This window comes from Lycorma delicatula, chromosome 3 (genome assembly GCF_047948215.1).
Source record: "Lycorma delicatula isolate Av1 chromosome 3, ASM4794821v1, whole genome shotgun sequence".
NCBI classification, from domain to species: Eukaryota; Metazoa; Arthropoda; class Insecta; order Hemiptera; family Fulgoridae; genus Lycorma; species Lycorma delicatula.
In genome coordinates this window covers 111,964,237-111,977,716 of record NC_134457.1, presented here as the reverse complement: position 1 = coordinate 111,977,716, position 13,480 = coordinate 111,964,237, and the positions used below count along the sequence as shown (strand labels likewise).

General features: G+C 29.3%; 1 protein-coding gene across 1 annotated transcript in view; it reads right to left on the bottom strand.

Annotated features, from left to right (window-relative positions):
- Positions 1-13,480, bottom strand: part of tok (tolloid-like protein 1 tolkin) — a 200,120-nt gene that overhangs the window by 25,997 nt on the left and 160,643 nt on the right. Inside the window, exons 9-12 of the mRNA XM_075360396.1 lie at positions 7,920-8,068; positions 7,358-7,553; positions 5,611-5,733; positions 2,417-2,577 (exon numbers count right to left, since the gene is read on the bottom strand). Of these exons, the coding sequence (XP_075216511.1) occupies positions 2,417-2,577; positions 5,611-5,733; positions 7,358-7,553; positions 7,920-8,068 (629 nt within the window). The remainder of the gene's footprint in view (positions 1-2,416; positions 2,578-5,610; positions 5,734-7,357; positions 7,554-7,919; positions 8,069-13,480) is intronic.

The following is a 13,480-nucleotide window of genomic DNA, read 5'->3' as shown; positions in this document are numbered from 1 at the left end:
ACGAGACAACTTCAACCCTAAATGAAAAAATATTATTCATGAGCCCTTAATTGAACACAAAAAAATATTTTTACCCCCTCTCCATATCAAGCTAGGACTAATGAAACATTTTGTAAAAGCAATTAAGAAGGATAGTCCCAGTTTTTCAGGCAGAAATTTCTGAATGTTAAGTGAAGGAAAAATTAAAGAAGGAATATTTGTTGGTCCTCAAATAAGAAAGTTGGTCAAAGATGATGTAAATGTCTTAATGTTAAATAATGTAGAAAGTGCAGCTTGGGGTTCATTTAAAGACGTTTGCAAAAAGTGTCTTGCAAACATAAATCTGACAATTACCACGATATTGTTAACCAACATCTTACTTCATACAGAGCTAGTAATATGTCTTTGAAAATACATTTCCTCCATTCACATCTGGATTTTTTCCCGGAGTACCTCGGAGACGTAAGTGACAAACACGGTGAACATTTCCAACAAGAGATTTCGATGGAAAGCCGTTATAAAGGGAAATGGAATACTAACATGCTAGCCAATTACTGTTGGACATTAATTCGAAATGTGCCTGAGGCTACTTATAAAAGATAAGCATCAGCAAAACCATTCTAACACAGGTATGGCCATGAAAAAGTATAAATTTTACAGATTTTAATGATATTTTCCCTTAATTTTTTTTGACGGGTAATTTATTCAAAAATAAGAGTGATAGAAAAATTGTATTTACAGATCTGTAATGCATGCAAAAAAAGCAATTAAAGAAATTGTATCACACTTAGTGAAACATTAAAAAAATTTTATTTTGTCTACCAGTTTTATACTTAAGCCATAAAACAAGTGACCAAGATAAGGCCTGGTCTAATCAGATGATATGCACTAATTGTACAGTCTATTTAAGAGGTATACTAAAAACACATTAAAGACCTTGCCATTTGCTATTCTTATGGTTTGTCACAAACCAAAAGATCACATTATAGCCTTCTATTTTTGTCTAATCAATATATATATATATGAAATCTAAGCACACAGTACGGCAGTTCTCATTCCCATAAATAATCAGGCCTGTACCACACCAAAGCCTTGTTAATTTCCATTGTTCAAGAAAATGTTTCACTAAAAACAGTGGTGAATAAGTGGAAATTATGGAAAAAGAAAAAAAAAACAGTATGTACTTTTAGGAACAAGCTTTCAAGATTGGAATTTACTTTGAAAGGACAAAAAAAATGTTTGTATTTTGTAATAGCTGGAGAGATGCTTCATATTTTTTTACTGAAGAAAATAGAATATTTTTTCAAATATTAACCTTACACAAAGCAAGTCGTAAACTTGAAATGTGATACATTCTTACAAATCTAATTAAGTAAAGTTTAAAAGCAGTCCTAACTCCTAATGATAACAGATCAGTTAATGAAAAATAAGCTTAATTAAATCTTGGCAAATATCCACTTTTAAACTTTGATTACTGTTGTTACCTTGACCAACTTATTAATGATTATACCAAGTTTTTGATTAAAACTTCGCCGGAATAATACTGATTTTAAGCAATGATATGGAATATATCAAAAACAGGAATTTCCAAGTGGATATCTGTTTAAATTGACTAAGTTAAATATACTCTATGAACATAACTATTTTATGTTCTGATTGTTTAGAAGAAATATTTTTCTCATCATCAAGCACAACCAACTTGAAAATGCATCCTTGTATATCAATGATGCATGATAGATGTTTCAATCATAGAGCAATGGATTTTTAGAGAAATCATTCTATCAAAATTTACCATTTCTGAATACCTTTTTTAAATTTTTTACTGATGGTAGTAACAAAAGTTTTGTAGTAATTTTAAAATAATGCAAATTATAGGGGATTGCAAAAATATGTCATTTTGTAATACTTTTAAGACTCAAACACAAATTCAAATAAAGGTATATTTAATTTTACTTGAATATGAGTGCCCTTCCGTAAAAATACACTGATTAGGAGCTTAACTAATGCCATTTCTCAGCAGAGGTAGTCTGAATCAGAAAAAGACCAAAAACATCTTCAAAAGGCAACTATCTCAAGAAGAAAGTAGCTATTTAAACTATTTGTTAACAGATTTCTATTTCTGTTCCTACTAAATATGTAAAAGGAAGAATAAGCTTTCTTATAAAAAAAATATATTTTCCTTCAAAAATGAAGGTAAAATACACATTCAAGCATTTTTTTATGATGTTAATATAATGTTTTATTATAATTACTTAAAAAAATATAAATTGGTTACTTAACGTAAGCAAATAGTAAATAAAGTAATGAACAATTAGTTCTATCTTACTTAATAGTGAAAAATATATAAGTTTACATTTTTAAACTGTAAAAATGGATGCTGATTTAACATGCTGGATTACTTAAAATTTTATTATAATTCAGCTTAGATGACACTTACATTATTTCCCTCGAGGTCAAAGTGTGTGAAGTTTAGTGTTATCTGATATTGAGGTGGTGCAAGTATTTCCCAAATACAGTTTTTATTTGCTGGATATAATTCAGGGAAAGATGGACTGGTAATTGTACCATTTGCAGCATCAAATACACCTCCACATGCATCTGTAAAAAAATATTTAAAAATTGAATAAAATTAATAATTTGTATAATTTCAATATATTTCTTTGTTTTTTAATCTGAAATAGAAGAAGCAAATAATAAAGATATAATTTTTTCTGGTGAGGATACATTAATAAAGTATTAACTCTGTCTCTTCAAATCCTCTCCTATTATCAAGATAACTCTCACTAAGGCAATTCAATTCCTTTGTCTGTAAGAAACTTACATTTAATTATTATTTAAATTTAGCAAAAGCAGTAACAGTTGCTTTTTATATCAGAAGTGCATCTCCACTAACAAAAAATTCATTTTTTTGGTTAAAATTGAAGTATATTACAACAACATCCTGTCAGTCATAACAGAAAACAAAAACGTTGCTGGAAATTTTGTCTAACAACTATTCAAATAACATTTACATTTAAAGTTTTCTCAAATAAATAAAGGATCAAATAAACATAACACACATAAACTTATTTTTATTAGTATTAACAATTCTTTTCCTGACACTTGTATTAGGAGAAAATTGGAAGAAAAACAATATTTTCATAAAATAAATAAATAATTTTTTTGCAGAAATATAGCCTACAACATATATTCTACTGATTTCATAACTAAAACAAATTTATGTAGCAATGTTAAAATTAATTAAAATCAGCAACCATTGACTCAATGAAAAAATAATTAAAATTTTTAACAATGTAATGAGCTAACATTAGGAATACAACAAGAAAAGTATTTATTAATTTTGTTAAAATGGCCCTTTTGTATGTATAATAGATAGAATTATAATTATAATCTATAAAACCGCTTACCAACAATTATCAGTAGTAATACACGTCTAGTGCTTTCAGAAATTTATTTCCATCTTCTTAGATGGAAATAAATTTCTGAGGCTCTGGTTGCCTCATAATATATATTAACAAGTAAATTATGTGAAATCCTATGTAGGAAGTTAATTATGAGGCAACTCATCCTACACTGATATTTTTTTATAATATAATGCTATAAAGTATGTACTAACAATTAAATAAGTTTTGGTAGGTAAAGTTTATTATTAACGAGTTTTTAAAAAAGTTTCATGGGTAAAATTTTTTAAAGAAATCTTTCTGCGACTAATCTCTTTTCTTAAGTGGAACAGAATATTTTGATTACTAACAAACTGTATGCAGTGAGACTGTGCTACCTTAAATGAACCATTTCATTGAACACTGACTTTGGCTACTGGTTCTTTACCTTAGTTCACTACTTTGGATTTCCAGGATCCTACGATGCTATTCCCTGAGATTATATAGGTGTTGCAAAACTGTCATTGAGAATTATGTTGTTTATAAATTTTATAACCTTAATGTGTAAATTTATACTCTTAATAAAGATACATATTATACTTCAAGTTTCATTTTTATCATCATAATGATTATTACTGAAATTTAATATAACCTATACCCTCGCATTATCACGTCGATTGAATCAAAACTCTAAATTCATGTCCATGCTTTATAAGTAGAAATGAGACATTTTAATAGTTACTAATTTTATTTTATTTTTATTTATTGACTATTTTTATTTATTTATTAATAACTAGTTATAGATCTGGTATTGTTCAGGGTCATAATTTTTCCATATACCCATAAATTTCTTTTTTACAAAAACTGTCACTAACTTTCCACAAGAATCATAAATCTCCTTTGCATTCCTTCTTGTTAAAAATAACCTTTCAAATCTAGCCTGTTTATTACTCTATTACAGCATAGCTTGAAAATGCAAAGAGTTTGAAGAAAAAATTTGTATTTTAAACTTTCAAACAATATACAATACAATAATTAGAGTACAACAGCTAATGCAATAACACAAATGTATACAAATATACTACATACAAATAACTTAAGCAACTATATAAATGTGTACAATTTAATTTAATTAATTCTGCAGTGATCAAGAAAGAGGCTATAGATAGCCATACATAATATACAAATATACATAGATACATACATACATACACATACAAATGTACAATATACAAATAACTAATGCAACTGTACAGACATACAATATTCATTAAAAAAACACAACTTTTAAACTACAGTTCAATAGAGTTCTAGGGTGCAACAACTAATCTAATGCTTGCCTGTAAACAACATTTTTTATCTTTCCTCCTGGAGCACATCACAACCCCTTAGGGGAAGACACCTACCTAGCGACGTTCTGGTTGCCACACACGACCCCCACACGTTCCTAGCCCGGTTGGGCTTTAACGGGAGTCATCTATCGCCCTCTGACTTTTTACATCTCATAGTAATAAGCCTGGTCTCATTGGGATGCCACCAATGTAAATGCTACTGTAGACATTTGTATCGGTGATTCATTAACTCAGTTTTTGCCTTCGCTGTAGGCCTCATCCGGACTCTCCTGGAGCACATATAAAGAGGTGTTTTGGTACCCTTAATGTGTTAGAATGTGCTTGCTTTTCTTAAGGAAGACATTCTTGTTGGTCCTCAGATTCAACCAACATGATGTTTTAGCAATAATGCTCAAAATATTTGAGAATGATCTAGAATGCTCCAAAATATTCTAGAAATTTTTAGGAAGTTCTAAAAAATTCCAAAATGCAATATTGTTTGAAAATATTCTAGAATATTCCTAAATGTTTCAGATTTTTAGCCTTTTGTAATGTTTTAAAGTTTCTTGCCCTCATCTCTCCCACAGCAGTTGCAGCAGGTGTGTCTAACACCTACAATATTTTTGCACATTTAGTAAGTAATGATTGTTGAAATTGGTCCTGTGGTTTAGAATATGAGAAAACACACACACACACACACACACACACACACACACACACACAATGACTTTTATTTATATTAAGATTTTTATGGTTCATAAAACTTCTTTTATTTATAAATTTATTAAACTTATTCTAAGTCTGTCCATAAGCCCATTGAGTTTCAATAATTCTTAAAAGCTACTGATTCATGTATGGGTCAAGATATTACTTAAAAACTACTACATAAATAAAAAAAATAATTTTACATCAAAGCATACCTTCACAGTGTTTACTGTCAGAGTGCAACTCGTATCCAATTTTACAAGCGCATTCATAACCTCCTAAAGTATTAATACAATGATGTTCACAGCCGTGGTCTAATAGGGTGCATTCATCAAATTCTGTATAAAAAACCAGTAACAATTTAGAGACAAGAAAAAAATTATGATTAATGTACAACTAACCTATCTTTCAAAAGTAAAATATGCTTAGATACCATACAGTACAGTAACAAATAAAAACTCCATTTTGTTATGACAAAATCAAAATTTTTTTTTTGAGATATTTCATTTATTCGCCATCATGGGTGTGAGTTGTCAAGATAACCTACCAATTCAAGTACTGGTATTCTTTAATAATATAATGGATATTATTTTAATCATTAAGAATTACTGCTATTTATGAAAATTCTCCCACTAAGAGTGGAGTGTAACATTAACTCCATATCACAACACACAAAATTGTTGTTTGCAGTCCCAAAAAACATTCTATAATTGGGTTGTGTAAATGGTCTTCATTGTTTTATTTCATCATGTAACAAAGATCATTCATGTGTCACAAAGGGGAATTGATTTTATCTACAGTACAATGAAATCCTTGAAATTTGGTTGTTGCATCTCAATCTTTACTGTTTTAATATATCTTTTTACTTAAAAATTAATAAGAAAAAATTGACTGATAGAAAAAAAAAATGAAAATGAAATAAAGGCTATCATTTCATCAGAAAATCCTTGAACCAGTTTTCTTAAATAAGGGTCAAAAAATATTCCTATTTAATTAAATTATTACTAAAAATTAAATTTTAGATTATGCAAAAAAGTATATGAAAAAGAAATTTGTAATATTATAGATCATTACTTCATGTCTTACATTTTTTTATAAACGACTGAGGTATTCCTTCCAAAAAAAGAGAACTAAACCGAATCTTTGACAAGATAATCTTTTTCCAGATATTCAGACTTTAACCTATTTTAATCTGTTTTGATAAAACAATATCTAAAGTACAAAAAAAAGGAAACAGTATGATAAATTTCAATGGTTTTAAAACATCAGTAACTTTTTTCCATTGTTTATTTATAGTTACATCAATGATAATAGTCATTAACGACTTAAATATAGCTACATTATCATAAATAATTAAACAATAAACATCAAACACAATAAACAATAAACATAAACTAGAACAAGAATAATAAAAGGGTAATAAATACTGGAATATCACTACTAGCCTATTTTCTCTATGCGTATAGTATTCTGTAAGGGTTGTCACATAAGCAAAACTGCTAAATTAGGTTCTTCATCCTACTATCAGAGAGAAACCGTAACAGTCTGTTGATATACTTCTTTGGGTTAGTAAATACTTCACATCTGAACCCAGCTTTAATTGTTATCGCATATACATTTTATAAAAAATAATGCAAAAAGTAAAGCGGTTATCAAAAACTAGATGAGTTTTATTTTAAAAGAATAGGTAGGGGGTAAAAACTATAGAAGACAAAAATTGGATTACAGATAACTGAGGATGTAAGTTAGATGAGGACAATGTATTCAAAGATTAGTATAGAAGAAAAAATGAAAAAACTAACTAAAAACTATAAAAAGCAAAAAACCATTCTCTCAATCTTTTTATAAATTTAAATGTTTAAAAAAATTGCCATAAAACTTTCATAATAATGATGCACAATTAAAATTTTGTTCATCTAAAACTTATCATAATTTATTTAGTTAAAAAAAAAAAATAGTAACCTTTCATAAATGCTGCAGAAAATCCAGCTTTTTGCACGGAACCATCAGACACAAATTTTAAAAGCAATTTATTACCAGATGAATGTATATCTGGAGGAAGTTTGTAACCACAGTAACGCCCAATCAAGGGAGAGTCCATTGAATGTCCATCACGTACTTCAACATAATCATAAACACAGTTATCATGGTTCTCCACCTTAAAAAGAAGAGCAATACATGAATCAAATAATGAAGATAATCATTCCAGTTTGTAAATTTCATAAAAAATTAAAATTTTTCTATTAATGTATTGCATTAACTTCTTTTTTAAGATGAAATTTGTTTTAAAATCAATTTATTATTATTATTTTTTTTTTTATCACAAATGAAACGAAGCTGATGTTATAGCTTTCATTAATTCTTCTGTTAATAAAAATAAAAATGTTGTTATTAAGCTATATCAGCAGAATATTGTTTTGAAATATATTTAATAAAAAAGTACACTTTTGTCATATATTCTTCTGCTCATAAAGACTATTTAACAGGTAAGAACACATAATTAACAATAATAACTTAGTAATACCTCAAAAGATTGAAATTTTAATGCCACTTGATAATCTTGAGGAGCTGTCAATTTCCAAACACAATCTTTATTGTGCTGATAATCTTCTGGATAATTTGGGGATTCCAGATGGCCACCATCACCTACTTCCAGTTCTCCACCACAAACAGCTGTAACAAAATTATTTGGATACAAGATTTGAAAAATACTTCTTACAATTAAGAAATGAGGAGGTTAGACAAAATTCAATTCAAAATATATATTTAACATACTGCATTAGAACATAATGTATGTCATTAGTCTGATTTTTAAATTTATGTTATTTATGATGGAAAGAAATAAAATTTACAATCAATTTAAAGTGTAAAAAAGTTTTTCTGTATTTTTCCACCGTTAAACTGCATCTAACAAAAGTGAAGTAAAATCTGCATGATAATGTTATAAAATTACCATGTATTATGTGTATACATGAAGTAAAAAAATTAATGTAGTCACTATTTCAGAAAAATACAGATTCTTTTTCAAATGATGTGTTAAGGTGATTATCATTTTAGAAAATGAAAATACATATTAATTAAAGTATTAAGCACAAAATTTATTAAATGAGTAAGATCAAAACCACAAACGAATTCTAGAACTTAATTGGTATGTCTCCAAAGCTTGTTAATTTTGCTCAAAAAATAGTCTTCCCTAACTCTAATATCAACTAACACACAAATCCAAATATAAATAAAAATTAGTAAGACATATTAAACAAGGGATTACAGCACTTTCACAGAGGTTTCCAGTCATCAGTTATTTAATTTTTGTGAAATTACTGTAATTACATTTCTTATAATTATTGTAACAATCTCATAAGATAAATTATACCATGTGATTATAATTATATTATTATTTCATCAGTTATAGTAAAATAATATTAGTTTTTCCTTTATCAAATTATCTTCAATATCCAACTGCCATGACAGATAAGGACTGAAATGTTCCCTTAACAGTAAAATATAAGTGTACATAATAACCAACAGTATCAGTAGGTCTGGGTATTAACCAAGCCTTGCTCCTTTTCTCTAACAATCCAGCACTGCATCTTCTCCCAGTTTTCTATGAAACACCTTTATTTATCCCCTTAACACAGTTTCTTTATATCACACATGGTCACTTTTCTTCTGCGGCATCCTTTCCGTTTCTTAGAGAGAGTTATTAGAATCTTTCATTCCTTCCTCATGTGCTTGAGGAAAAGAAAGAAAGAAAAGAAACAGATTTCTTCTTAATCTGTTTCTTTTAGTCACATGGTATTCACTTTCAATAAATTCCTAATGTCACTTTCTCATTTATTTCTTCTTGTTTTGCTTATTTTGAACTTAAACTTTCTCCTTTGCTGTTTAAATTCTTTTGCACTCTTTCATATAAACACTTTCTATCTCTCTGCTATACAAGTAACTAGAGACAAATAATGCATTATGAACATTATCATTTTTTGTTTCTGTGGATTAGCTTTATCCCTCAACAAATGTTTTACTCTATGAAGAAATATTGTTTCCTAACCTTATCACCATTATATTTCTTTTCTCCTAAACTCAAACAATATACTCTCATTTTCTGATTTCAAGTATCAAACTGATCTGTTACGATTTCAGTGGTAAGGTGCAATTTTTACCTAGAAAAGGTAAAAATTGCACCTTTTCTATGTGTTCCTTTTCATGTGTTCATTCTCTCGGTATATTTACTCAAACATTCCTATCTGGAATCTACATTATAAAATCCATTACTGCAGAAGGATATCTTAAGTAGATTTTATGGATAAATTTGATTTAACATGTTGCTCTAAATTTTACTTGTTTATTTTTATACTAAAGCTTATATGAAAATCTTTATTGTTTTCACAATAATCAACATACAGATGGATTACTTATGTTATTCAAAACAAATCACCACAAAGGCAACAAAATGCAAAATCATTCTTAATTTATTTGTGGAATTAGACTGTAACACCTGAATTGTCTGTTTTATTGTTCTGATTTAGATTATAATTTAAAAACTTAAATACATATTATATTTTATCTTAAATGCACATTTCTGGGTTCTCTGCACTTTCTGTTGGTGAAAACTGAATTGCAGAGAAAAACTGTCATGAATAAGAGCCTACAGTATTTTTCCCAACTTCTGTTTAAATCTCTACACAAAGTATTTGAACAGGTGTTCATCCCTATGAAAATTTGCATATAAAAATTTGGTTGGAAATTCTTGCACTTTAATTAGAAATACATAAATGAGATAGACTGGACATAGATAACAATAAACAATACAAAACTTTACTCATTACCACTTTCTATTGACTCACTTTTTTTCCTATACCTATTTAGGGGGAGTTGTGAGTCATTCAACATTTTTTTTATGAATTTCATTCATTAAATGATTTTATCATTTAAAAAATTTATTAAAGAAGAAATAAAATTCCTAAAGAAGCATTAGTAACTGTTTGGAATGTCTTTTGTTCAATATTTTATTAAAACCTCTGATCTTTTTTTGATAATAAAATGATTTTTATGATCTTTTTATTTTGGTCATAATATTACAAAAAAAAAAAAAATTCTAAAAATAACACTAACTGGAATGTAAGTAGAAGTTAACATCAATCGATTGATTTTGGATTAAATTCATATGACCCATTTATTTTGGATTAAATTCATCACCTACCATCCAACTCATCACTTTTGCTACAGCAACAAGATATTTTTCCTGAATTTATATGTGGAGGATAAAACTGATAATTTTCAAAAAATATTAATTAAATATGAGTGTTTCGAATTAGATCAGTAATTTTTTGTACCCTATTTGCTAACTCCCTCCTATTCTTTCTTTAGTTACATTTAAAAGGACCTTAAAGACTTAAGAACTCTTATGTTAATTCAGATGAGACTCCACATCCAATAGATCAGATCATAGTTCACAAAAAAAAATGTTGCAAAAGAATGTCAAAATTTATCTTGATTTATAGGAAAATAGTTTCTTAAAGTAATTCTCGTATCAACTAGGTCATTATTTCATCCACTTTGAGATACAGAATTGATAAATAGTTAATTAGGCCAATTCATTTTCATTATGTACATGAAAAGTTCTCACAAGTTACATTACTGACATTCAATAAAGTTTTATACTTCCACTTTACTCTGGGGTACAGGTTTGCAATCTTTCAGAAACTTGTCTGCCACACTCATAATTCTTTATGCCTTTTAAACTATTGGATACATTCCAACCGATACAATATTTATTTACTAATTTTTTTTTTATAGGAATATCAGTCAAAATGAGTAACAATGACAAAATAAAATTAATGCTTTATCATTCAAAGCCTAATCTTTAAATTTCTTTAGTACCAAATTCCTCCTCTATGAATCATGAGACCTTGCCATTGGTGAGGGGGCTTGAGTACTCAGTGATACAGAGTAGCTAGACCGAAGGTGCAACCATATCGGAGAGGTATCTGTTGAGAGCCAGACTAAGGAATGATTCCTGAAAGAGGGCAGCAGCTATTTCAGTAGTTGTTAGGGGCGTGAGTCAGGACGACTTAAACACCCATATCAACATCACTCAGTCCTCTGAGTACTGCGCAGCTGAAAACAATGGAAAACTACAGCTGCTTTTTTTCCAAGAAAATGTGGCTCTCTGCATTTTCATATAGCAATGATGCCTTCCTTGGTAAAATATTCCGGAGGTAAACTAGTCCCCCGTTCGGATCTCCGGTTGGGGACTACTAAGGCGAGGGTCACTAGAAAATTACAAAATAACATTCTACGATTCGGAGCGTGGAATGTTAGAAGTTTAAAAAAGGTTGGTAGGCTGGAAAATTTAAAAAGAGAAATGGATAGGATAAATGTGGATGTAGTAGGAATTAGTGAGGTTCGGTGGAAAGAGGAAGGCGACTTTTGGTCAGGTGATTTTAGAATAATAAACTCAGCTTCAAATAACGGGCAGGCAGGAGTAGGTTTCATAATGAACAAAAAGATAGGGAAGAGAGTAGAATATATCAAAACGCATAGCAATAGAATCATTGTAATAAGGATAAAATCAAAACCTAAACCGACAACGATTGTTAACGTCTATATGCCTACAAGCGCCCATGATGATGATGAGGTAGAGTGTGAATACGAAGAGATTGATGAAGCAATTAAACACGTAAAAGGAGATGAAAACTTAGGCGGAACAAAGAGAACTGGTAGAAAACCTTGGGTTTCAGACGATATACTGCAGCTGATGGATGAACGTAGAAAATATAAGAATGCTAGTGATGAAGAAAGTAAAAGGAACTACCGACAATTAAGAAATGCTATAAACAGGAAGTGCAAACTGACGAAAGAAGAGTGGATTAAAGAAAAGTGTTCAGAAGTGGAAAGAGAAATGAACATTGGTAAAATAGACAGAGCATACAGGAAAGTTAAGGAAAATTTTGGGGTACATAAATTAAAATCTAATAATGTGTTAAACAAAGATGGTACACCAATATGTAATACGAAAGGTAAAGTCGATAGATGGGTGGAATATATTGAAGAGTTATACGGAGGAAATAAATTAGAAAATGGTGTTATACAGGAAGAAGAGGAAGTTGAGGAGGATGAAATGGGAGAAACAATACTGAGATCTGAATTTAAGAGAGCATTAAAAGATTTAAATGGCAGAAAGGCTGCTGGAATAGTCGGAATACCTGTCGAATTACTACGCAGTGCAGGTGAGGAAGCGATTGATAGATTATACAAGCTGGTGTGTAATATTTATGAAAAAGGGAAGTTCCGTCAGACTTCAAAAAAAGTGTTATAGTCATGATACCAAAGAAAGCAGGGGCAGATAAATGTGAAGAATACAGAACAATTAGTTTAACTAGTCATGCATCAAAAATCTTAACTAGAATTCTATACAGAAGAATTGAGAGGAGAGTGTAAGAAGTGTTAGGAGAAGACCAATTTGGTTTCAGGAAAAGTATAGGGACAAGGGAATCAATTTCAGGCATCAGATTAATAGTAGAAGAAAGATTAAAGAAAAACAAACCAACATACTTGGCGTTTATAGACCTAGAAAAGGCATTCGATAACGTAGACTGGAATAAAATGTTCAGCATTTAAAAAAAATTAGTTCCCTATCCCCGTTACTTTTTAATCTTTACATGGAACTAGCAGTTAATGATGTTAAAGAACAATTTAGATTCGGAGTAACAGTACAAGGTGAAAAGATAAAGATGCTACGATTTGCTGATGATATAGTAATTCTAGCCGAGAGTAAAAAGGATTTAGAAGAAACAATGAACGGTATAGATGAAGTCCTACGCAAGAACTATCGCATGAAAATAAACAAATACAAAACAAAAGTAATGAAATGTATTAGAAATAACAAAGATGGACCAATGAATGTGAAAATAGGAGGAGAAAAGATTATGGAGGTAGAAGAATTTTGTTATTTGGGAACTAGAATTACTAAAGATGGATGAAGCAGGAGCGATATAAAATGCCGAATAGCACAAGCGAAACAAGCCTTCAGTCAGAAATATAATTTGTTAACATCAAAAATTAATTTAAATGTCAGGAAAAAAT